This window comes from Mauremys reevesii, linkage group 8 (genome assembly GCF_016161935.1).
Source record: "Mauremys reevesii isolate NIE-2019 linkage group 8, ASM1616193v1, whole genome shotgun sequence".
NCBI classification, from domain to species: Eukaryota; Metazoa; Chordata; order Testudines; family Geoemydidae; genus Mauremys; species Mauremys reevesii.
In genome coordinates this window covers 84,276,517-84,298,928 of record NC_052630.1, presented here as the reverse complement: position 1 = coordinate 84,298,928, position 22,412 = coordinate 84,276,517, and the positions used below count along the sequence as shown (strand labels likewise).

General features: G+C 43.5%; 1 protein-coding gene across 1 annotated transcript; it reads left to right on the top strand.

Moving 5' to 3' along the window:
- The first annotated feature begins 1,961 nt into the window (after positions 1-1,961).
- LOC120369762 (interferon-induced protein 44-like) lies at positions 1,962-22,365 on the top strand. The gene is made up of 8 exons (XM_039483416.1): positions 1,962-2,100; positions 8,491-8,996; positions 9,079-9,130; positions 15,749-15,944; positions 16,187-16,339; positions 18,179-18,350; positions 19,430-19,530; positions 21,370-22,365. The coding sequence occupies exons 2-8, from the start codon at positions 8,501-8,503 to the stop codon at positions 21,556-21,558; spliced, it is 1,359 nt and encodes a 452-aa protein (XP_039339350.1). The 5' UTR covers positions 1,962-2,100; positions 8,491-8,500; the 3' UTR covers positions 21,559-22,365.
- Positions 22,366-22,412: the final 47 nt, after the last annotated feature.

Here is a 22,412-nt window from a genome sequence, read left to right as displayed (position 1 = left end):
TTCCTGATTGCCTATCTGGATGAGCACACCTAGCCCTCCATTATTGTGTGCAACTGACAGCTGACCATGCCAGTTACATGCTCCAGACACATTCTGGCACGTAGTAGACAGGAGATATTAGATCTCCTCCGCCTGTGGGGAGCGCTGTGCAAACACAGCTACGGACCAGATGTAGAAACATGGACATCTATTGCACAGGGGATGCAGGGGACGGGGTATAACAGATCAGCAGCCGTGCGGCACTATGGTGAAGGAACTGCAGCAGGAACAGCAGAAGGCCAAGGAGGCCGCAATCAATCTGGTGCTGAGCCGTAGAATGCTGCTTTTACAAAGAGCTGCATGCCATACTTGGGGAGAACCCCCTGCCATCCTGCACATCACCATGGATACCTTCAAGGAGCCTGAGTCATAGGCCCCTGGCACGAACAGTGAGGACAAGGAGGAGGTGAAGGTGGAGGATGGGGGACATGTGAGAGGTCCCGCTATGCCATGAGGCAGGACCTCTTCAAGACTCCACTGCAGTCCAGTGAGTCCCAACAGTCAAACCTGGGCAAGCCTGACACAGGGGAAGGAACCTTGGGTAAGTAAAAATTGCCTGAACCTATTCTCCCCCTCCTCCCTCACAGCCAGTCTTCTCTCTCTTTTTCCTGTGTCCAGAAAGGCTAGCTGGCTCAGCTGAACAGCCTCCACTCTCCTATTTCCTCCTTCACTGCCTCTCCTGCCTCCTTGAATTCCATACCCCACCCTCAGGATCTGCTCTTCTCCAGTCCTTCCTCTCTCATTCTGCTCCTGTCCCACCCCCTTCTCCACTCCCTGTGTACAAGAGAGAGAGCGAGTGGGAGGAGCAAAGGGGGAGCGGGACAGGGAGAGTCAGGGAAACCTGCCCCTGATGTGCATTGGCATTGTGGGAAATCGACAGGGGAAATGGGTGCCAGAGTCTCCCCTGCCTGCAGGCCCCTGTCTCACACAGTTCCTGTCAGCAGGGTATGGCTGTGCTTGGCTTCTGGAGAACCTTGACCCCAACCAAGCCTTCCTGATCTTTCCCTTCACCTGAGAAAATAGTATTTAAAAAGATGATGCTATTTCCAGTAGGTGTTCAGCGTGGGTGTGAGATTTCAATGGAATGGGCACTCTCCCAGGCTTCCCTGGACAGAATTATGCTGCCTCTTACTGCCCCAGTGTTAGAGAAGCGTCTAGCTTTCAACTGCAAAGATCAAATGCATACCACGAAAACAGCACCACTGGACAATGAAGCTTTCAAACAAAATCCTGCCTCTTATCACAAAGGGCCAAACCTTGGTTTTTAATTGAAAATCTACCTGGAGAAAGGAATCCCAAAACCTTCCATTGCATTTACAGAGAGCTAGGGTCTGACTTTCTACTGCCCAGCCCATTGACACCAAGAGAGTGGCAAGTAAGGTGACTAGATAGCCTGATTTTATAGGGACAGTTCCGATATTTGGGGCTTTTTCTTATATAGGCTCCTATTACCCTCCACCCCCGGCCCTATTTTCACACGTGCTGTCTGGTTAGCCTAGTGGCAAGTGAGCAGCGCAGGTGCTGCAAATAATGATTTTTTTAGTGGGGGTGCTGAGAGCCATTGAATCAAACTGTAAACCCAGAACATAATGGAAACTACTTCAAGCCAGGGGGTTCTGCAGCACCCCCAGCACCTCTACTTCCAGCACCTATAATGAGCAGTGCTGCCATTCCGATTTGTTGTACCCTACTTAGTACTTGCAGGGTGAAATCCTGGCAGTGATAGCAAAGCTTCCATAGGAGCCAGGATTTCACCCACAGAACCTTCACTTAAAGAGTTATTGCAAAGTATTATTTTATTTCGAAGTCTAACCCTTTCCTTTCCTTGTTATTACACCGCGAGTAGCACTGGTTCTCACTGGAAGCTCGAGATCACATCACCTCTCTTTTATGTTTCAGCTGGTAACTTGATAGGGGCCGGCAGCCCGCTCCCGGGAGAGTGAAGAAATCCAACACCATTGGCTGCTTCGGTACTGGCGGCAGGGCTGTAAAGAACAAAGGTTTGACTTTCAGTTTCGTTTCTTTTCCGCCCTGAGACTTCCCAAGAGAAGAGCTTGCACGGTAAGAGCCTATATCTTTGCATATAGACATTGTGAGCGCTTAAAGTGTTAAGACGGACTGAGAGAAGGTTTGGTTTTTTATGTGCACGAAAGATTTATACGCTCCGAAGAGAAACTTAGCATCTGTCTATGATACTAGGCTCTAACGTGTAGCTGGGGTCAGGAGCTGGAAGATGATCTCATTTCCCTTCGCTAAAGCTTCCCTAAAGCTAAAGCTCGGAGCAATTCTTGCTCTCAAAACGCGAAGTTGTGTGTTTCAGATCAGACCAGAGGATAGTTAAACCAGATATTGATCACCTTAGCCAGTGGAGTCCTGCATGTCCCAGGCCATGCTTCAGAAAGCCATTTGTATGTTAGCTGTGCTGAGCAAGGAGGAAGTGTCGTGATTGAAGAGCCAGAATGAGAGAGTTGTGCCAGCTACCAATGAGGTGGAAATAACATCATCATGTTCTGGATTCCCTTGTTCCATAACATCACCTCTTAGCTAAAAGCACTGTTTAAAAGAAATCTCCTTGTTTCACACTGAACATGTTAGCAAAGCCTCTGCTACAGAGACTTGGGGAAACTGGCATTCAGCAGTTATGGACAGTAGCGGTGGCTGCTGATTGCCAGAACTTGTAATATAATCACAAGATGGGTACTAAAATACTCCCCGTACCATCGCTTTAACTAATACCCACAGAAAGGCAAAAATCTGCTCTTGAATGTGGCTGCAGAGGGGTGAATATGGTCATATATAAGATCGGGTTCAAGTTATACCTATACGCATGGTACAGTAATGTAACTCTTGATTTATTCGGGGTAACGTGTTAACCATAACACTCTAGCTCAGGGGTTCTCAGACTTCTTTACCGGTGACCCCTTTCACACAGCAAGCCTCTGAGTGCGACCCCCCCTTATACATTAAAAACACTTTTTAAAATATATTTAACACCATTATAAATGCTGGAGGCAAAGCGGGGTTTGGGGTGGAGGCTGACAGCTCGCGACCCCCCCTATGTGATAACCTCGCCACCGCCAGTTTGAGAACTCTTGCTCTGGCTCCACCTACAGGCTAGGTAGAGAACTTTCAAGTAATTCTAACTAATAAGTCTTTTCTAAACTAAATATTCCTAAGATTTTAGTGGTAATAATTGAAACCTGGATCATCCTCTTCAGGGCAATATATTTAAATAGAGAGCAGAGAAATTGGCTTAGCATTGCAAGAGAAGTCATTCTTGATGTACCCCAAACAAGAAATGTTAGGTCTAGTTCTTCTTAGGGTGACCAGATGACAAACATGAAATATCGGGACGCCGGGGGGCGGGGGGGAGCAAAAAAAAAAAAAAGCCGGAGCGCCCCCCGCCACCAGGCGGCAGTGGCACAGCCCCGTCTCCACCCAACTCTCGGCTCTGACCCCCGATACACTCCCAGCTCCCCCATCCCCTCGCTCCTGGGCCCAGCCTGGACTCCGAGCTGTGCAGCCGAGCCACGCTCCGGGCCCCTCTTGCAGCTCCCGGCCCAGCCGCTCCTGGGCTTCATTGCACCAGCCCCACAGCAGAGGCTGCTCCACTCTGTCCCGCCCAGGACACTCGCCCCGGGCAGCCCCGCTCCGGCTGCAGGGAGCTTGGGGACCCCCCCGGGCAGGGGGCGAACCAGGCAGCCGGGCCCGGCCCCTCCTGGCAGGAGCGTGTCCGCCCCACGCGTGTCTCCACCCAGGCCTTGCCTGCTCCGCACTGCCCTGCAGGCTGCAGGGCTGGAGCAGCCTCCGTGCTGCGCTCCCAGCCCTGGCCATGGCCCCTGTGCAAGCCTGGGAGGGAGGAGGAATGCCGCGTGCTTGGGGAAGAGGCGGGACCAGGGCAGGGAGTTGGGGAGGGATCCAATGGGGCAGTGAGGGGCGGGGTTGGGGGCGGGTCCAGGGCAGGGATTTGGGGAGGGTCCAATGGGGGAAGGTGGGGGATGGTCGGGGGAAGTGGGGGGTGAAAGCCCCTCCGGGCTCCGTCTATGCACCGGATCGGAGGGCAAAATTGCTTGTTTGTCCAGTGTCCCGACCGAACATCGGTCGGGACGCGGGACAAACAAGCAAATATCGGGACAGTCCCGATAAAATCGGGACGTCTGGTCACCCTAAGTTCTTCTTGATAAGCAGGGAGCATAGTGTGTTTAGGACGCACTCTGCTGCCAATAGTAGAATGTAGAGTTTCATCTTTTCTGTCCCATCATTCTAATATATTTGGACAGAGGAATACTTGGGAAATCTTGTGAAGAATGTTCTTTTTAAATTCTCCAAGTTGGAGACGAGAGAAGAACATTTATTCAGGACAGCATGTATTGTACATTTCTGAGCAAAGTATGTGCACTGTGACATGCAGAAATTTGTTAATATGAAGTTAAGCAGTAAGTGGTCTTGAAAGTTCTGCATATTTACAGATAAAGGACCCAAAGAGTAAAGGACAGCTTTATATTTCTTTTTTTATCTCTATAATGAAGATTAATAAAATAGAGTATATACCAAAAAAGGACATAAACTCTCTGTCTCCCCTCCTCCCCCCGAGTCTGGCTGCACACAAAGATTTCTTCTGGCAAAGCAGTCAGTATGGAAAAAAAAAAAACCCTCCTCCCCCTGGAAAATATTAAGAGAACTTAAAAAAGAACAGTTGTTGGAGGTGTGTTAGTCTCTGTCCGTCCATACAAACAGTGCAGTGAAAGAGGAAATGAAACGTGGCAAGGTGAAAGCACAAATAACATTGGTGTGTTTGTTCATTCTTTCTACTTGCCATATAAGCTTCAGAATTATTAAAAAGAACAGGAGTACTTGTGGCACCTTAGAGACTAACAAATTTATTTGAGCATAAGCTTTCGTGGGCTACAACCCACTTCATAGGATGTAGCCCATGAAAGCTTATGCTCAAATAAATTTGTTAGTCTCTAAGGTGCCACAAGTACTCCTGTTCTTTTTGTGGATACTCGGCTGCTACTCTGAAACCTAGAATTATTAAACTAATCTTGTGTGGTTATGCAGACAGTAAACCCCATGCATTTTGCTCATACAAGTATCTTTCAGGTTAGGATTTGCAGGGCTGGATCTGTGCTTTCAACTGGTCAGTAACTGGCCAGGGTGCAAAATACATAGGAATGACAGAGTAGCTCATTGGTGGGGTAGTGCCACTATGTGTAAAAGAAAGCATAGCGTCAAAGTAAAAATCTTAAATGAATCAAACTGTATCATAGAATCTCTATACACAATAATTCCATCCTTGAAGATGGATGGAAGAGTGTAGCAGTATGAATATACTACCAACCATCTGACTGGGATAGAAACAATGACTGTGAAATATTGAGAGAGAGGCAACAAAGGCAGAAAACACATTAATAGGGTTTTTTTCAATTATTCTCTTATTGACTGGGTATATGTCACCTCAGAAAGGGATGCAGAGGTAAAATTTTTAGGCACCATAAATGTGTCCGGGAACCCACGAGGGGAGAGGCAATTCTGGATTTAGTCCTAAGTGGAACACGGGATCTGGTCAAAGAGGTAAATGTAGCTGAACCATAGTGACCATAATGTTAAATTTAACATCATTGCAGGGGGAAAATGCCAAAGAAACCCACCACAGTAACTTTGAACTTCAAAAAGTGCAACCACAAAAATGAGGAAGCTAATTAAATGGAAATTAAAAGGAACAGTCAGAAGGGTGAATTGCCTGCAAATTGCATGGAGACTGTTTTAAAACAGCATAATAGAGGCTCAAATGGAATGTACACCCCAATTTTTAAAAAAAAAAAGAAAAGCAGCAAAGTTCCACTGTGACTAGAAAGCAGAGTAAAAGAGGTGGTTAGAGGCAAAAAGTCATCCTTTAGAAATTGGAAGTCAAATTCTAGTGAGGAAAATAGAAAGGAGGATAAACTTTGGCAAGTCAAATGTAGAAATACAATACGACAGGCCAAAAAAGAAATTGAAGAACAACTAGTGAAGACATAAAAACCAACAGCATTTTTTTAATACATTAGAAACCTGCTAAACAGTGACATTGGACAATCAAGGTGCTAAAGGAGCACTCAAGGAAGACAAGGCCATTGCAGAGAAGCTAAATTAATTCTTTATAGAGTATGTTGGGGAAATCCCCACACCTGAGCAATTCTTTTCATGTGACAAATCTGAGGGACTATCTCAGGCGGTGGTATGGCAGCAGAGGAGGTTTTGGAACAAATTGATAAATTGAACAGTTAATAAGTCACCACAACCAGATGATATTCACCCAAGAGTTTCATATATAAAATTGCAGAACTACTAACTGTGGCATATAACCTGTCGCTTAGATCAGCTGCTGTACCAGGTGACTGGAGGGTAGCGGATCTAATGTTGATTTTTAAAAATGGCTCCAGAGGCAACCCTGGCAATTACAGGCTGGGAAGCCTAACTTCATTACCAGGAAAAACAACGAGGAGTCCTTGTGGCAGCTTAGAGACTAACAAATTTATTTGGGCATAAGCTTTCGTGGGCTAAACCCCACTTCATCAGATGCATGGAGTGAAAAATACAGTAGCAGGTATAAATACACAGTACATGAAAAGATGGGAGTTGCCTTACCAAGAGGGAGGTCAGTCTAACTAGACAATTCAATTAACAGTAGGATACGAAGGGAGGAAAAATCACTTTTGTAGTGGTAATGAGAGTGGCCCATTTCAAACAGTTTCATTACCAGACAAATTGGTTGAAACTATACTAAACAACAGAATTATCGGACACATAGATAAACATTATATATTTGTGAAGAGTCAACATGGCTTTTGTAAAGACCATTATATTAGAAGCAGCAAAGAGTCCTGTGGCACCTTATAGACTAACAGAAGTTTTGGAGCATGAGCTTTCATGGGTGAATACCCTACTGTCCAACCTAAACCACCCTTGCTGCAATTTAAGCCAATTGCTTCTTGTCCTATCCTCAGAGATTAAGAAGAACAATTTTTCTCCCTCCTCCTTGTAACCTTTTATGTACTTGAAAACTGTTATCATGTCCCCTCTCAGTTTTCTCTTCTCCAGACTAAACAAACCCAGTTTTTTCAATCTTCCCTCATAGGTCATGTTTCCAGACCTTTAATCATTTTGAATACTGTGTGCAGTTCTGGTCATCCCATCTCTAAAAAGATATAATGGTATTGGAAAAGGTGCAGAGAAGGACAACAAAAATGATTAGGGGTGTGGAACAACTTTCATACTGTTTTATTTAGAAAAGAGATGACTAAGGGGGAGTATGATAGAGTTCTATAAAATCATGAATGGTATGGAAAAAGTGACTAGGAAAGTATTTACCCCTTCATATAACACAAGAACTAGGGGGTCACCTAATGAAATTAATAGGCAGCAGGTTTAAAACAAACAATAAGAAGTACTTCTTCACACAATGCAGTGTCAACTGGTGGAACTTGTTGTGAAGGCCACAAATATAACTGGATTCAAAAAAGAATTAAATAAATTCATGGAGGATAGATCCATCAATGATTATTACCGAAGATGGTCGGGGATGCAAACCTATGCTCTGGGTGTCCCTAAAGCTCCAAGTGTCAGAAGCTGGGACTGGACAATAGGGGGTGGATCACTCAAAATTGCCCTGTTCTATTCATTCTGTCTGAAGCTTCTGGCACTGGTTACTGTCAGAAGACAGGATACCGGGCCAGGTGGACCATTAGTCTGAGCCAGTATGCCATTCTTTTGTTACTGGAAATAGAAAAAAGATTCACTCCATAAACTGGGAACTATATTTTTGAGACAGTGAATATGTATTTTCTCTCATTTACACCACCATAAATCAGTGAAGTCTGTGTAGTTATCCAGTCTAAGTAAGATTAGAATCAGGTCACAGTATGAAAGGTTTCACCATTTAGATAAAACGGTCCTGATTTGCATTGAAGTCAATAGGAGTTTTGCCCGAGTAAAGGCAACACAATTGGGCCATACGTTTTAAGAATATTTTGTCTCCATTCAGGCCGAAAAAGTATTTTGCTGTGAAGTCCATGAAGCTATGCTGAGTTAGACTAGTTGGCCCTCCCTGCATCATTTCCCACATCTGTTAATGGGGATAAAAACATCTTTCTCCCACTATTTGTCTGTCTTGTTTATTTTGACAGTAGGCTTTTGGGGTTAGGGACTGTCTCTAACTATGTGTTTACATAGTGCCTAATGCAATGTTAGGCACAACACACACGTCCTCAGTTGGAATGTCTAGATACTCATGGAATAAAACTGGAATAATGATGATGATGATAATGATTTACTAACATGCCACTTTATTCCATGGGAAACACAGGGCCTTCCCTATTGTCTTCCATCTTTGGTGAGATGAGTTAAAAATAATAATACATTTTTCTTACTGTTATACTTGCATTTGTAACATCTTTTCTGTCTTTTTAGATTAAGAAGAATGGCTGGTGTCAAATCTAGATTAACACAAGATGAAGTAAAGCAACTGCAACATCTGTTGGGGAGCAGACAATTCTCTCTTCTCTATAAAGCAAGCGTCCATGGTTACAATGCTTCTATATTTCATGCCAAGTGTGATGGACAAGGGCCAACTGTAGCAGTAGCATATAATGGAAGTGGTTATGTTTTTGGAGGATTTACAAGTCAGTGCTATGTTTCATCTGGAGGGTACATAAAGGATGAGAAGGCTTTTCTCTTTAGATTGAAAGGCAGAGAGGGTGTGCTTAGCCCACTAAAAATTCCTGTTACAACTGCATCAGGTGCTATATATGACTATAGTTCCCTTGGCCCTAATTTTGGCGGTGGAGCACTGCAGTTGTTGAACCAAAATGCCGCCGCAGCGGCAACAAGTTCTAACAACAACTACACATACAATGTTGCTGACCTGCATGGAAATGATCTAGGCCTTACAGAATGTGAGGTGTATCGAGTTGAAGGTAAGTTGATATCAAAAGAGAAAATGTTTATTGAGGAAATTATAGCTTCGTACTCTTAATGTTATATGTTCCTTTCCTCTAGATATTAGCAGTTTCCTGGAATCTCCATGGAGGAAGATTACATGGACAACTGAGTAAGTTACTTGTTGCAATATATCACTATAATGATCTGTGGCCACCAGATGATGCGAGCTACTTTAGGTAGATGGTGCTAGAATAGACAGACATGTGGTATTTGATGCTTATCTGTGTATCTTAGGTACCAATAGGGCACCTATGACCATGGTGTCTGAGCACCTCACAGTCCGGGGATAAGTACAAAATGATGATTTCAGAACAGATCAAACATAAATGAATTATTTAATGTCTGAACCAAAATAAGCTTCATGAAGAGCTATGCTTATTCTTAGCCACACTGAGACTTAGTGACATTCCAGAGGATTACAGACCATGATTAAGCAACTAGTCACTTATCTGGGCAGTTCCCAGAGTGGCATAGGTACAGTGTGGCAAACATAAAAGTATTTAATACATTTAGAAAACCCTGTGCATCTCAGCATAGAATTACAGAAATATTGGGCTGGAGGGGATCTCAAGAAGTCACCTAATCTAGTTCCCTGCACTGAGGCAGGACTAAATATACTGAGATCATCCCTGACAGGTGTTTATCTAACCTGTGCTTAAAAACCTCCCGTGATGGGGATTCTGTAACCTCCCTGAGAAGCCTATTCCAGCTGCACATTTGATTTTTCCTTCCTAATTTTAGTACTATGCCCTTGAGTAGGGCAGTTCGGCCGGGCTTGTCCCACTCCGGGGCAGCGGGGAGCCAGGATGCTGCCCTACTTTGGTCAGGTGTGTTGGGGAATTAGCTTGGCTGTGCGGCAAAGCGTCAGCAGCTCAGGCCGGCTGAACAAACAGTTCGATATTAGCAGGCCCAGGCCCTGGGTCAGGGCGGGCCAACAAACAGTCAGTAGCTCAGGCCCTCAGGCAGGGGCTGAGCAAACAGTTTGAACAGCAAACTCCTGACTCCGAGCGGCCTGGGAGAGGGGGAGACTGACACCCGCGAGGTGGGTGGCAGGGGGGACGCAGACCCATCCACTCCTCTGCGTCCCAGCCCGGGGCCCTAGCAGCGGCAGAAGACCCGCTGCTGCGTCAGTGTGGATCCTGACCGCAACAGACTGACATTGGCTCTGGCAGTGTTGCAGCCAGACTCGGGTTGGCTGTCCCCGGGCTACTTCCTTCCTTCCCCTCTAGAGGTTCCTGGGTCCGGACAACGTCCTCCATGGGGTCCCACATCATGGGCTCCTCAGGGTAGCTGGCTAGTGGTTGGTTTGGCAGCTCTTCGGGGTAACTGGCAAACGGTAGTCCTGGCAGTTCCTCAGGGTAATGGGCGAGCGGTAGGCTTGGTAGCATCTCTGGGCTCGGGCTAGCATCAGATGTTGGCTGAACTGGCCAGTCCTCGGTTTGGCCGCTGATCGCCATGGTCTCCCCACTGGGAGCTACACCACAGGCGTCTGGTCTCTCTGGTGGCTGAGATTCAAGTGAGCGCTGGGCTTTTATACTTCCTGTCCTGCGCCTTGACCTCTGAGGGGTGGGCTCAGGGTTTGCTGGCTCCGCCCACTTTGGTGTCCAGGCTTGTCCCTCTCCGGGGTGGCGGGGAGCCAGACCGCTTCGCTACACCTTGTCTTTATTGAATTGCATTTTGTTGATTTCAGACCAATTCTCCAATTTGTTAACCTCATTTTGAATTCCAACCTTGTCATCCCAAGTGTTTATAATCCCTTTGGCTTAGTGTCATCCACTTATTTTATAAACATATTCTCCACTTCATTATTCAAGTCATAACTGAAAATATGGAATACTTCCATACCCAGGACCAATCCATGTGGAACCCCACTGGATATGTCCACTCAGTATGATGTCAAACCCTTAAGAACTGCTCTTTAAGAATAATCTTTGTTACAGAATCCACAGGTCTGGTGCTCTCGCACAGCTCTGGAAGAGTCTCCAAGAAGACCCCTTCAATGTGTTATCCCCCTTTGGGTTACTTTCTCTCACTGGGGTAAGCCCCATCGATTCTCTGACTCCTGGGACCAAACCTCTGAGCCTTCAGCTCCCCTGCTTAACTCTGTGAGCTCCCCTTAGTGAGTCAATTTGAATTGGACACCTGGGGAAGGCTTGCAAACCCAAAGGGAGCAATGCACCCCTAATTTCCTTAACCTGGAGCAGGGGTCGGCAACCTTTCAGAAGTGGTGTGCCGAGTCTTCATTTATTCACTCTAATTTAAGGTTTCGCGTGCCAGTAATACATTTTAACATTTTTAGAAGGTCTCTTTCTCTAAGTCTATAATATATAATATATAACTAAACTATTGTTGTGCGTAAAGTAAATAAGGTTTTTAAAATATTTAAGAAGGTTAATTTAAAATTAAATTAAAATGCAAAGCCTCCCAGACCAGTGGCCAGGACCCGAGCAGTGTGAGTGCCACTGAAAATCAGCTCGTGTGCCGCCTTCGGCATGCGTGCCATAGGTTGCCTACCCCTGATCTGGAGTCAGGTTTCAGAGTGGTAGCTGTGTTAGTCTGTATCAGCAAAAACAATGAGGAGTCCTTGTGGCAGCTTAGAGACTAACAAATTTATTTGAGCATAAGCTTTCATGGGCTAGAACCCACTTCATCAGATGCATGGACTGGAAATACAGTAGCAGGTATATTTAGTCTCATTAGACTGACCACCCCACCTGGTAAGGCAACTCCCATCTTTTCATGTACTATGTATAAATATACCTGTTACTGTATTTTCCACTCCATGCATCTGATGAAGTGGATTCTAGCCCACGAAAGCTTATGCCCAAATAAATTTGTTAGTCTCTAAGGTGCCACAAGGACTCCTTGTTGTTTTAATCTGGAGTGAATCTCAGACAGCATTGTAAAAATCAGAAAGGTTTATTGGATATCTGGAACACAGCATAGAAAGTCCTTGGTTAACATAGAGAGTTACAGTGTATTCCATCTCAGTCAGTCCTGTGCCTCAAGCTCTCTCTGACGCTCCTCGAGTCCTAGTCCAGAAAAGTGTGTATTCATTCGTATTTCTAAAGAAAGGTGCATTCTCATTGGCTGATATAACCATTAAAACATGTTGATTTACAACTAAATAGAACCATTACACTAGATTTGGTTCTTTTTTTGCTGCCTAGAAAGGTACACTATAATTATATGCATTTATTTAAACAACTATATAGCTTTATATTTTCAGATTCTTATTAATGGTACATTTTTAGTATGTTAGAAAATAGTGAATGATATATTGCTTAATTGCTACTCTTGTGCCGTATTTATAAAGTTTGACCTCAAAAGTTAAATGTTTTTCCCCTGATACTTTCTTTATATAGAAAAGCAGCTTTTAACTCAAAGTTTTTGATGGAGGCTCATGGATTCAGCATACTAATTCTTTAATTTAAATATTTCAAGAGATTATAATAAATTTTGACCTTAACATATTTTGTATTACATTCAGATTTTATTTTTAACAGGTTTGTTTATAAAAAGAAAACCTATTATAATTTAAATAATATTTTAAAATCTTTTAAAATCCACCCTGCTTTTATGTCCCATTTTAGGTGTAACTCATTTGGTGCCTTAGCTTTTCTGATTTTGTCCTACCTGCTTATACTACTCTTCTGTTCTCATCCTTAGCAATTTGTTCACATTTCCACTTATTGTATGATTCTTTTTTGATTTTTCAGGTCATATTGGCCTCTCGCTATTCTTGCTGTCTTTCCTTCACATCTGGATAGTTTGGTGCTGTGCATTTAATATTGTCTCTCTGAGAAACTGCCACCTCTACTGAACATCCTTTTTCCTTACATTTTCTTCCCATGGGACCTTACTTACCAGTTCCTTGAGTTTGAGGTCCGTTGTCCTCATTCTACTGTTCTCACTCCTTCCTTTCCTTAGAGTCATGAAATCTATCATTTTATAATCACTTTCACCCAAATTGCTTTCTACCTTCAGATTTGCAACCAATTCCTTCCTATTATTCTGAATCAAATCTAAAATGGTTGCTTCCTGCTTACTTCCTTCACCGTCTGAAACAACACATTGTCTCCAACACATTCAGATAACTTGTTAGACATTTTGTGCTTTGCTGCCCTACTTTTCCAACAGATATCTGGGTAGTTAAAGCATCTTCCATGAAAAAATGTTGTGCTTCCGCTAAGCATGTATGCGTCTACAAAGTTAGCTGTAGAGGATCTTTTGTCAAAGATGCCATGTGTCAACATTGTAAAAAGACATTTCTATAAAGCATGCCACTGTCCTCACTTCAAAAATCAGGAACATGAAGTCACTGTGCCTGATATCACCTTGAGTGTAGAGAATTTCTGTTCACCTCATCCTACAGAAACTCCTTTGCTATGTTGACAGATGCACACCTGGACAACAGTCACACTCCAGTGAACACATACTAGACCAGGGATGGGCAAACCTTTTGGCCTGAGGGCCACATCGCGTTTCATAAATTGTATGGATGGCCAGTTAGGGGAGGGGGTTGGGGCCCAGCCCCCACCTCCTATCTGCCCCGCCCCCCATCCCGGGACTCCTGCCCCATCCAACTCCCCCTGTTCCCTGATGGCCCCTCTGGGACCCCTGCCCCATCCACACAGCCCCACTCCCTGTCCCCTGACCGCCCCTGAACCCCCACTGGCCCATCCAACCCCTCCTCTCATTCCTGATGCCCCCCTGGGAATCCCTGCCTCATCCAACCACCCCTTCTCCCTGTCCCCTAACTCCCTCTGGAACCCCTACCCCTGACTGCCCCCTGCCGCCCCATCCAACCCCCCCTCCTTCCTGACTGCCCCCCCCAGGACCCTTGCCCCCATTCAACCTCCTGTTCCTCCCCCGACCACCTCTAGTCCTGTCCACACCCCCGCCCCCTGACCACCACCCTGAACTCCCCTGCCCTCTATCCAACCCCCCCTGCTCCCTACCCCCTTACCGCACTGCCTGGAGCACCGGTGGCTGGTGGCTCTACAGCTGCACCGCACGGCTGGAGCTCGGCCACGCCGCCGCCACCACCACGCAGCACAGAGCGACGGGTCAGGCCGGGCTCTGCAGCTGCACTGCCCCAGGAGCTCACAGCCCCGCCTCCCAGAGCATTGCGCCGATGGCGGAGCGAACGAGCTGAGGCTGCGGGGGAAGGGGGACAGCAGGGGAGGGTCTGGGGGCTAGCCTCCCCAGCCAGGAGTTTGGGGGCTGAGCAGGACGGTCCCGCAGGCCAGATGTGGCCCGCGGGCCGTAATGTGCCCACTTCTGTACTAGACATTGGTTCAGATGTGTCCGTTCTGCCTGATTTTGCTTATTTGCTATGTTTTCACAGTGCACAGCTTACAAGATCTAAGCTGCATTTGGTGGTTTACGGTACCTGAACTTGGTTACCTGAATACATGCGTACTGCATGACAACTTGTATGCTCTGTATACATATGTTGTGAAAACGGATTCGTCCTACCCTCTTAGTAGTTTTTAGTCTACTTCTAAGGCTGTTTGAATGAATGGATGTAACTTTGCTGCATTACCAGTGACAGTCAGCACATTGCAACAGAGATTTAATTCTCCAGTGACATGTCAAAGCAACTGTTTTAAGCAGCATTGGTTGAATACATTTTCAAAATTTTCAAAGTTGACCACTGATATGCGGTACCCAGGTGGAGACATTGTAGGCCAGATTTGTATAGGTGCTGAGCACCTGAATCTCCCATTGGCTTCAATAGGAATTCTGGGTACTCAGCACTTTCTGAAAATCAGGCCATAGGATGTTTAAAATTGGGCACCCAAAATTAGAGGATATCATAGTTAAAGATCCATTCCATGTCCAAACCATGTCAAAGTTGTTTGACTTTGTGTGAAGTTCATTCTGTCAGAGGAGTCTGGCTGTTCTTCAGTTGCTCATTGTATTCAAAAGCACCACTGGATGCGCTTTGGCCATGTTACCAGGATGCTCTCAAACTCTCTATTGACACCTGGGGGGTTCATGTTTTGACTGTACCTGGTGCGGCAGTGGGGCCACCCCTGAGATTTGTGGATTCGCAGGATTGAGCCAGATCTAGGAACTTAACAACACGATGCCTTGTGTGACGCGATCAACTGTGCTCATTCTGGCTGGTGCAACAGCCCTGAGTAGACTGTGTGTTTGATGATAGTTAAAGATGGAGTATATGGGGGGATGGGGAATGTGGAAGTAGAGAAAGAACTGACAGGGATTTGTAGGGGATCTTAATGCATGACAGTCTCTGTTAGCAAGAGTCAGGCTAGCTGTAACCCTAATAACGCGAGATTTGTAGAAGCGAGGATTGTTTGAGGCGAATGGGAAAGAACTGTGTGAGAAGTTGTTGCGACTTTGTGTCGATAAGGTGGAATGCAGACTAGCGTCTAAATAGAAGTGAGAAAAATAAGATATCAAGATGGCCTATGTATAAACAAAATGCAGCTGTTGCTTATTATTGTATGTAACAAAAAGTATAAATGCTTGCTGTAATTGTTTACCTGTGGAGAGACCTGCCTAGGAGAGGGAAACCCTGTGTCCTAGCGCACTCCCTCTCTCTATGCAATTGCTGCACCCAACCAGAGTGAGAACTGAGTTTTTCTCCTATAGGTATATTTCAGTTTACTGAATTCACTGTGCCTAAATGCATTGCAAAACATGTGCTGTGATCTCATGCGTGTTTGAAATTATGCAAATCTTTTTGTCTTAACAGGGAAAGAGCGAAAATAATGGAGGAAATCAGATCTTACAAACCTTATTTAAATTCAGTGCCACAGATTCGGATTTTGGTTCTTGGTCCAATTGGAGCTGGGAAGTCCAGTTTTTTCAACTCTGTGAATTCTGTTTTCCGAGGTTATGTGACAAGCCAAGCCATAGCAGGATCTGATAATACTAGCGTGACAACACAGGTAAATATTTGCTTCTAATTAATAAATATCCAAGCTAAAGCACAGTCTCTTAGTTAAAAATCAACATTTTTTTTCCCACTAAACGGAAAACCCAAAGATAGTCCATGATTGCCCCCACTGAATTCCATGCATGTACTTGTGAGAAGAAAGGTATTACTCAATATGGATGAGAGATAATCTGGTGCTAAATATGGATTTTTTAAATATGTATTTCTATATGTTACTTTTTTTTGCCCCAATAGTACAGGGCTTACCCAGTTAAAGATGGAAGGGATGGCAAGCCTCTGCCTATTATCTTCTGTGACACAATGGGAATAGAAGAAAAATCAGGAACAGGTCTGGAAATTGATGAAGTGTCCAACATAATAAAAGGCCACATTCCTGATAGGTACCAGGTAGGATTTCTACAATTCTATGCAGTTCAACTGATATCCTTTAATGTTTTTTTACATGTACAAATATTATATCCTAAATTTAATTACTGTGGAACAAAATATCTACAGTACTCAGTACATTCTTGCAAATGTGGTACTGTACAGTAAAACCTTATGAATGGTGATCATAGGTAAGGTGTATTTGAAAAGGAATAAACTATGGAAAATTTGTATTTGGGCCCGATTCTCCACTGTCCTGCACTTTGTGTAGCCTCTTACAGTCATGTGAAGTTGATGTAAATCACTATCCACCCTTCTGCCCAGGTAGCGTTTAGCACCTACTTTGTTCAGGTACAAGCCAAGGGAGAATCAGGCTCAAGGTGTATAAAGATTGGAGGTGGTTGAAATATTTTGAACAAAAAGGTTTTAAATAGAAAAATGGACTTGAACCCCCCCAGCCCAAATTTCTGTTATCTCTTGAAATTCTTGTAGTTTTTCATGAAATTTTTTGAAAGATTTTTAGCAAAAATCTAATCATTTATATTATTGAAATAATTCTCTATTTTTTTTTAACTGGTTTTCAGGAAATGAGCAATTTTTTATTTTTTTGTGAAAAAAAAATTGAAAAATGAAGAATGGGTTAGTTTGGTAAAGCAGAAACAAGGTTGACATTTTGAATTTTTAGAAAACATTGTTTTAAAACATTGTAAAGAGCAGCTTCCACCATATTCAAGCTTAGTACAGTGCCTTCTTACGTGGCCTTTTGTCTTGCCTAGTAGAGAGCTGCTGCCTATAGACCATTTCTAATTTTAACTGTTGTAATATGCAAGAGATGTAGAATTTGATTGGCCATTCACCTGAGCTGAGTTTGTTACAGAAGCAAAGATGGAGGGCTAAGATCGTTGTATGACTCTCATCACTTTAGTATCTTGGCTCCTCACAAATCCTCATGACAACTCAGCAAGGTATTAAGTGTTATTAACCTAATATTAAAGATATGAAACTGAGGAACAGTGATTAATTATCTTGGTCAAAGTTATATTGGAAGTGAGATCTCCTGAGTCGCAGTTTTATGCCTTAACCACAAGACCAATCTTTCCATGATTTATTTGGTCCCACTTTATATTAAAATTCCATCTATAAATGGTTTACAAAGAATTAATAAATGAAGAATGTTAAAAGCACATTACAGTACTGAGCAGCATGTGTATAGATGGTTATAAGCACATCAGTAGATGTTATAAGCTATAATTATGGGTAAATTTTTGATGGACTCGACAACAATCGATTAACCTTTTATTAAAACATCTGTTAATAATTTATTAATGCTTTATAGATGGAACCTTAATAAAAAGTGTGTTCAAAAACTCTATAGTAGGGATAGTCAATGGTGTGTGTGTGTGTTTGTGTGTGTGTGTATGCATGCATGGGTGTATACACACACACACATACGGAATATCTCGTGAATCCTCTTTATTTTCTAGAGATGCCTTTTGGTTTCATTGTTACTTTTCCACAAGGGATATAAATTCAGAGGAACTCTATTGACTTCAAAGGAGCGACTCTGGATTTCCACACGTTTTCAGTAACAGAGATCAGAATCTTGCTCTTCATCTGGAAGAATGAGTATGAGACTGGGAATCAGGAAATCTGGAATTTCAATCCTGACTTGACCACTCCCTTTATGAGTGTGGGTAAATCATTTCACCTCTCTGCATATCAGTATTCCTCTCTGTAAAATGAGATCAGAATACTTGTCTTCCTGCTCTGAGGGGTATTTTGAGTTTGTGTTTGTACAGCCCTTTGAATCTCCAGTTCTTTGGAAGTGCTACTGATTATTATAAAAACATTTCTTTGCAGTTTAATCCAGCTGCCACCCTTCGCCCAGATTCTCCAGGCTATGTCAAGACCCCTTCTCTGAAGGATCAGATTCATTGTGTTGCATTTGTTATTGATGGGTGCAAAATTGAGATTCTCCCTGAGAAACTGGAAGACAAGCTGAAACAGCTTCGAAGGAAAGTGAACCAGTTTGGTATGTTTTATGTCTCCTAATATCGTAGAACTGAATGAAGTGGGCATGCCCAGGAGGTGATCTGACTTTCAAGCCTGAGCAGCTGGAGTTATTAGGGGCCTGAAGTACTGCTAGGAGCCAGGCTTATCCTTGGTCTGGGAGGAGGAATTGCCACTTATTGCTTTTGAGGTTTACCTGCTGGCTGGCTCTCTGAGCTGGATTAATGCACTCTGGAGGGACAGGGCCCCAGACTGATGGAAGTATGGGCATTGCAATGGGCTCTGGTGTTGGCGGGAGAATAGAGGAATTCCTGATCACCTCCGCTGTTCTCTACTCTTTGGTTTTACAGTGTGCACTATTGAGTTTCTGCTCCTCCATATAGCAGAGCCCTCCTGCTGACACAGGCCCCCAGGGAAACAGAGCTGTGCACTAGGCTTCTAGGACTACGTCTCTCCGGGAAAAAATCACTTTGATTTCATTAATTACTTTAAAATACATATAATCCAAGGCATTAAAACCTTTTTAAAAGGGAGTAAAGGTGAGATTGATTCATTTGCAGCTGCAGTGAAGACAGGAAGCAACAAAAAGTGAAAAACTAACTTATATTTGTGAATGCCAGTTTACATCATTAGCTCCTGTGGTTATGTTTGGACACAATATCTGATTTTCTCTCCATGTGATATGAGTAATTTCCATAGGAGGCAATAGACAGAGACATAACCTACGGGGCTGAAAGTAGGCCTCCGTTGTGCTATTGAACTCAGCTAGGTGTGGCATGTTTTGGAGTTCCTTGTTGTGAGTCATTGAATTCATTGCACGGAATCTCAGCCCTGGCAATCTTCCCAATGAGATGAGTGAGTCATTAAGTGAAGTGTCTACAATACTAGTGGAATAATAATTTTGTTTACAAAACATCTTCCCACCAAGAGAATTAGGGTGCTGCCCAATAACTGTTCAATTAATATTAGTTTAATAATTAATCTTTCTAATGCTGTTGTGCAAAACAAAAACGCTTTTACCTTATATAAGCAGAAGCAGTTGCAATGAAGAACTGATGGGAAATTAGGTTTAAAATCTTATTCTTTTTTTTTTTGGTACAGGAATCCCACAGCTGGTTTTGCTAACTAAAGTGGATGAAATTTGCCCTGGTCTTGAAGAAGACATCCAGTGTGTGTACAAAAGCAAAGCTGTTGAGAAACAGGTAAAGTATGGCATTGTTGACTGTGGCGCTATCTATTAACTCAATTGATTTGAACAAATCAAGGTATTGTGATACTCAACAGTACGTTTGCAGTACTTGCATCCCCTCAGGTTCCTACACACATTCTCATTCTGGGCTTGTAGGCACAAGCTGAAAATATAACTAAATTTAATACCTCAGGTTTTGGTTTACCTAAAAGGTTTAGGACTTGTTAAAATTGCAAGCGGCACCTCTGAAGAATAAAACTACATAACAGAAAAAGGTGGAGATACCAGAAACCTCATTAAAAATTAAGGGCCAGATTCTTTTGCCAAACCCCACTCCATATGAAGGAGCTGGAGTCTGGCCAAAACTGGCCAGGTGCAAATTTCCCCATGTGTGAATAGGTGTAAAACTGAAAAAAAAAAAAGCACTTCAGGGGAGGAAGGAAGTGGGAGGGAGCTCTGTTCTGCTGATTTTTTTTAAGCAGATTGTCTTTCGGGGAGCAAACACTGCTGGATTAATTTTGTACAGTCCCTAGGCTGTTCTAAGTCATGACACAGCTCACGCACCAGCACACTGAAGTTTCTCCTTGGACTCCTTGCCCCTGTCCCATGCTGGCAGAGTCTGACTCAGGAGAGAATCCATAAAGGTTTGATTCCCTGCTAGCTTCCATCTCGTATAGATTTTTACCCCGTGCAGAGTGCTTGTAAAATGCTGCCATTTTGCTTTGGTCGATTTTTACACCTACTCTGCACTCACTTTTCGCAGCCATAAATGCTAACACAAGGTGGAAGGTTGTGGGGAATCAGAGGCTGGTGGTGGTTTGCAGTTCCCAAATACTGAGGCTGGCCTGGGGCTGATTCAGCCATCAGCAATTCTCAGAGGTATTGAGGCACCTAACTTCCATTGATTTCAATGGGAGTTAGGTGCCTAAATACCTTTGAGACTTGTGGCCCAAGTGACCGTCTCCCAGCCAAGAGGAATAGCTGACTCTATGCCATTTGAAGTCTCCCCCACCTGGGGAATATTTAGCTTAGGAGATATGACTGCGTTCTGACTGCTTTGTTCAGCAGAAATGATACAAAGGGACTGGATCAGTTCCTAGGGTAGAGTCCTGACCCTGGGGTACATTCTGTCCTGTATCTGAACCATGGTTTAGAGGCTTAGCATAGCAAAGCAGAGCTCTGCCTTGGTCCCTCCCTGCCTCTGACATACTCCCCATACTTCTACATCTCACACGACGCTGGGTCAGGATGTGTGCAGAAGCGTGGTTCTAAAGGAGCTGACTTGTATCAGTTTTATACCAGTGAAGAGCTATTCTCATCAGAATCTTAACTGTCTAGTTATGACCAAAATCCAGTACAAAGGAGCTGGATTGGCCCAGAGAATGTATCTAGAAAGTCCAAATATGGACTTAAGTGGAATTGTACCAGAGATGAATCCCTAGTCGTGTTCTCGCTAGATCATGATGGAGGAAAAATAGCCCTGTGTCCTGGGTATCACCTCTGAGATTAAATAGAGGATTTTGGCCTGCAGGGTAGTTTACGCAGTCAGTTTCTAGCAGTGAATTTGCTAAAGAAGAATAAAATATAGTGAACATGGCCTTGAACTGACACTGCATCAAAATGTAGTTGCCACTTCAGCTGCAGGATGGGTATGATTTCAAAATATATGTGAAAGTAGTTACGTCTTCAGTATAAGGAAGTTTGAAGAACTACAATATCTTCCACTTTTAATCTCACCAAACAATATCTGTGAAAATACTCTAAGGTTTTGCTTAGCTTTCTCAAGGAACAGAAAGATTGAAAAATAGTGAGGGATCTCTTTAGGATAATCCATTTTGTATCTTTTCTACAGATGCGGATAACTGCAGAGAAACTTGGAATCCCTCTTGCTCAGATTGTACCTGTTAAAAACTACTGCTCCGAGTTGGATCTTTCATTCGATGTTGACATCCTGTTACTTTCCGCCGTGAGGCAGCTTATACGTTTAGCAGAAAGCTACCTTGACAATTTCCCTTTTGAGAAGCCAAAAAAAGAGCCCTAACCTGATGTTTATTGTGATGCTGGATATTTTATGTGCTATCACGAGAGGTCAAATTTATTGCTCCATTGACTTCAGTGGAGTTGCACTTGCTTATGCCCATGGTGAATTTGGCTCAGTGGTTCTATATCTTGTTACTGCCTGCGTAAGATTAATGGTATTTTTGCATGTATCAAGGGAAGAATAGATTCTCCAGCTTTCAAGGTGGGATTCCTTTATTAAACATTCCACATTCTTACTCTTCTCCATTTAAAAATAAAATTGTAACAGTAGATTGTAAAACTTTTGTTAGATTAATTGGAAAAATAAATTACTGTAATCACTTTTTCAGTCACTTCATCCAGGTTGGGGACTTCAGTAACTCAGCAAGCGGTTGTGGGCCTGTTGCAGGAGTGGATGGGTGAGGTTCTGTGGCTTGTGATGTGCAGGAGGTCAGCCTAGATGATCATGATAGTCCCTTTTGGCCTTAAAATCCATGAGAAGAGGTTAGGCAGAAACACAAGGGACCTACTTTTCTTCTCGCTTACACTGGTTAAAAACTGCAGTATCTCTGTTGACATCAGCAATTACTTCAGATTTGCACTTGAGTACTTGAGAGCAGAGTTTGGATTAGATTTTTGATGAGATGTAATATCAAATGCAATGGTAACAATACAAAGAGTAGTCAAGGTTCTGACTGTTCCAGAAAGAGTTGGCATGGCTGGTATATGGTTCCCTGCAGGTACAGTTGAGGGGAAGGGCTACTTCCTATACTATAAACCATAATTAAAATCGAGCGATGCATGTTATTGGACAAGAATTTATTTTCTTTTTGTTAAATCATAGAAAATTAGAGTTGAAAGAGACCTCAGGCGGTC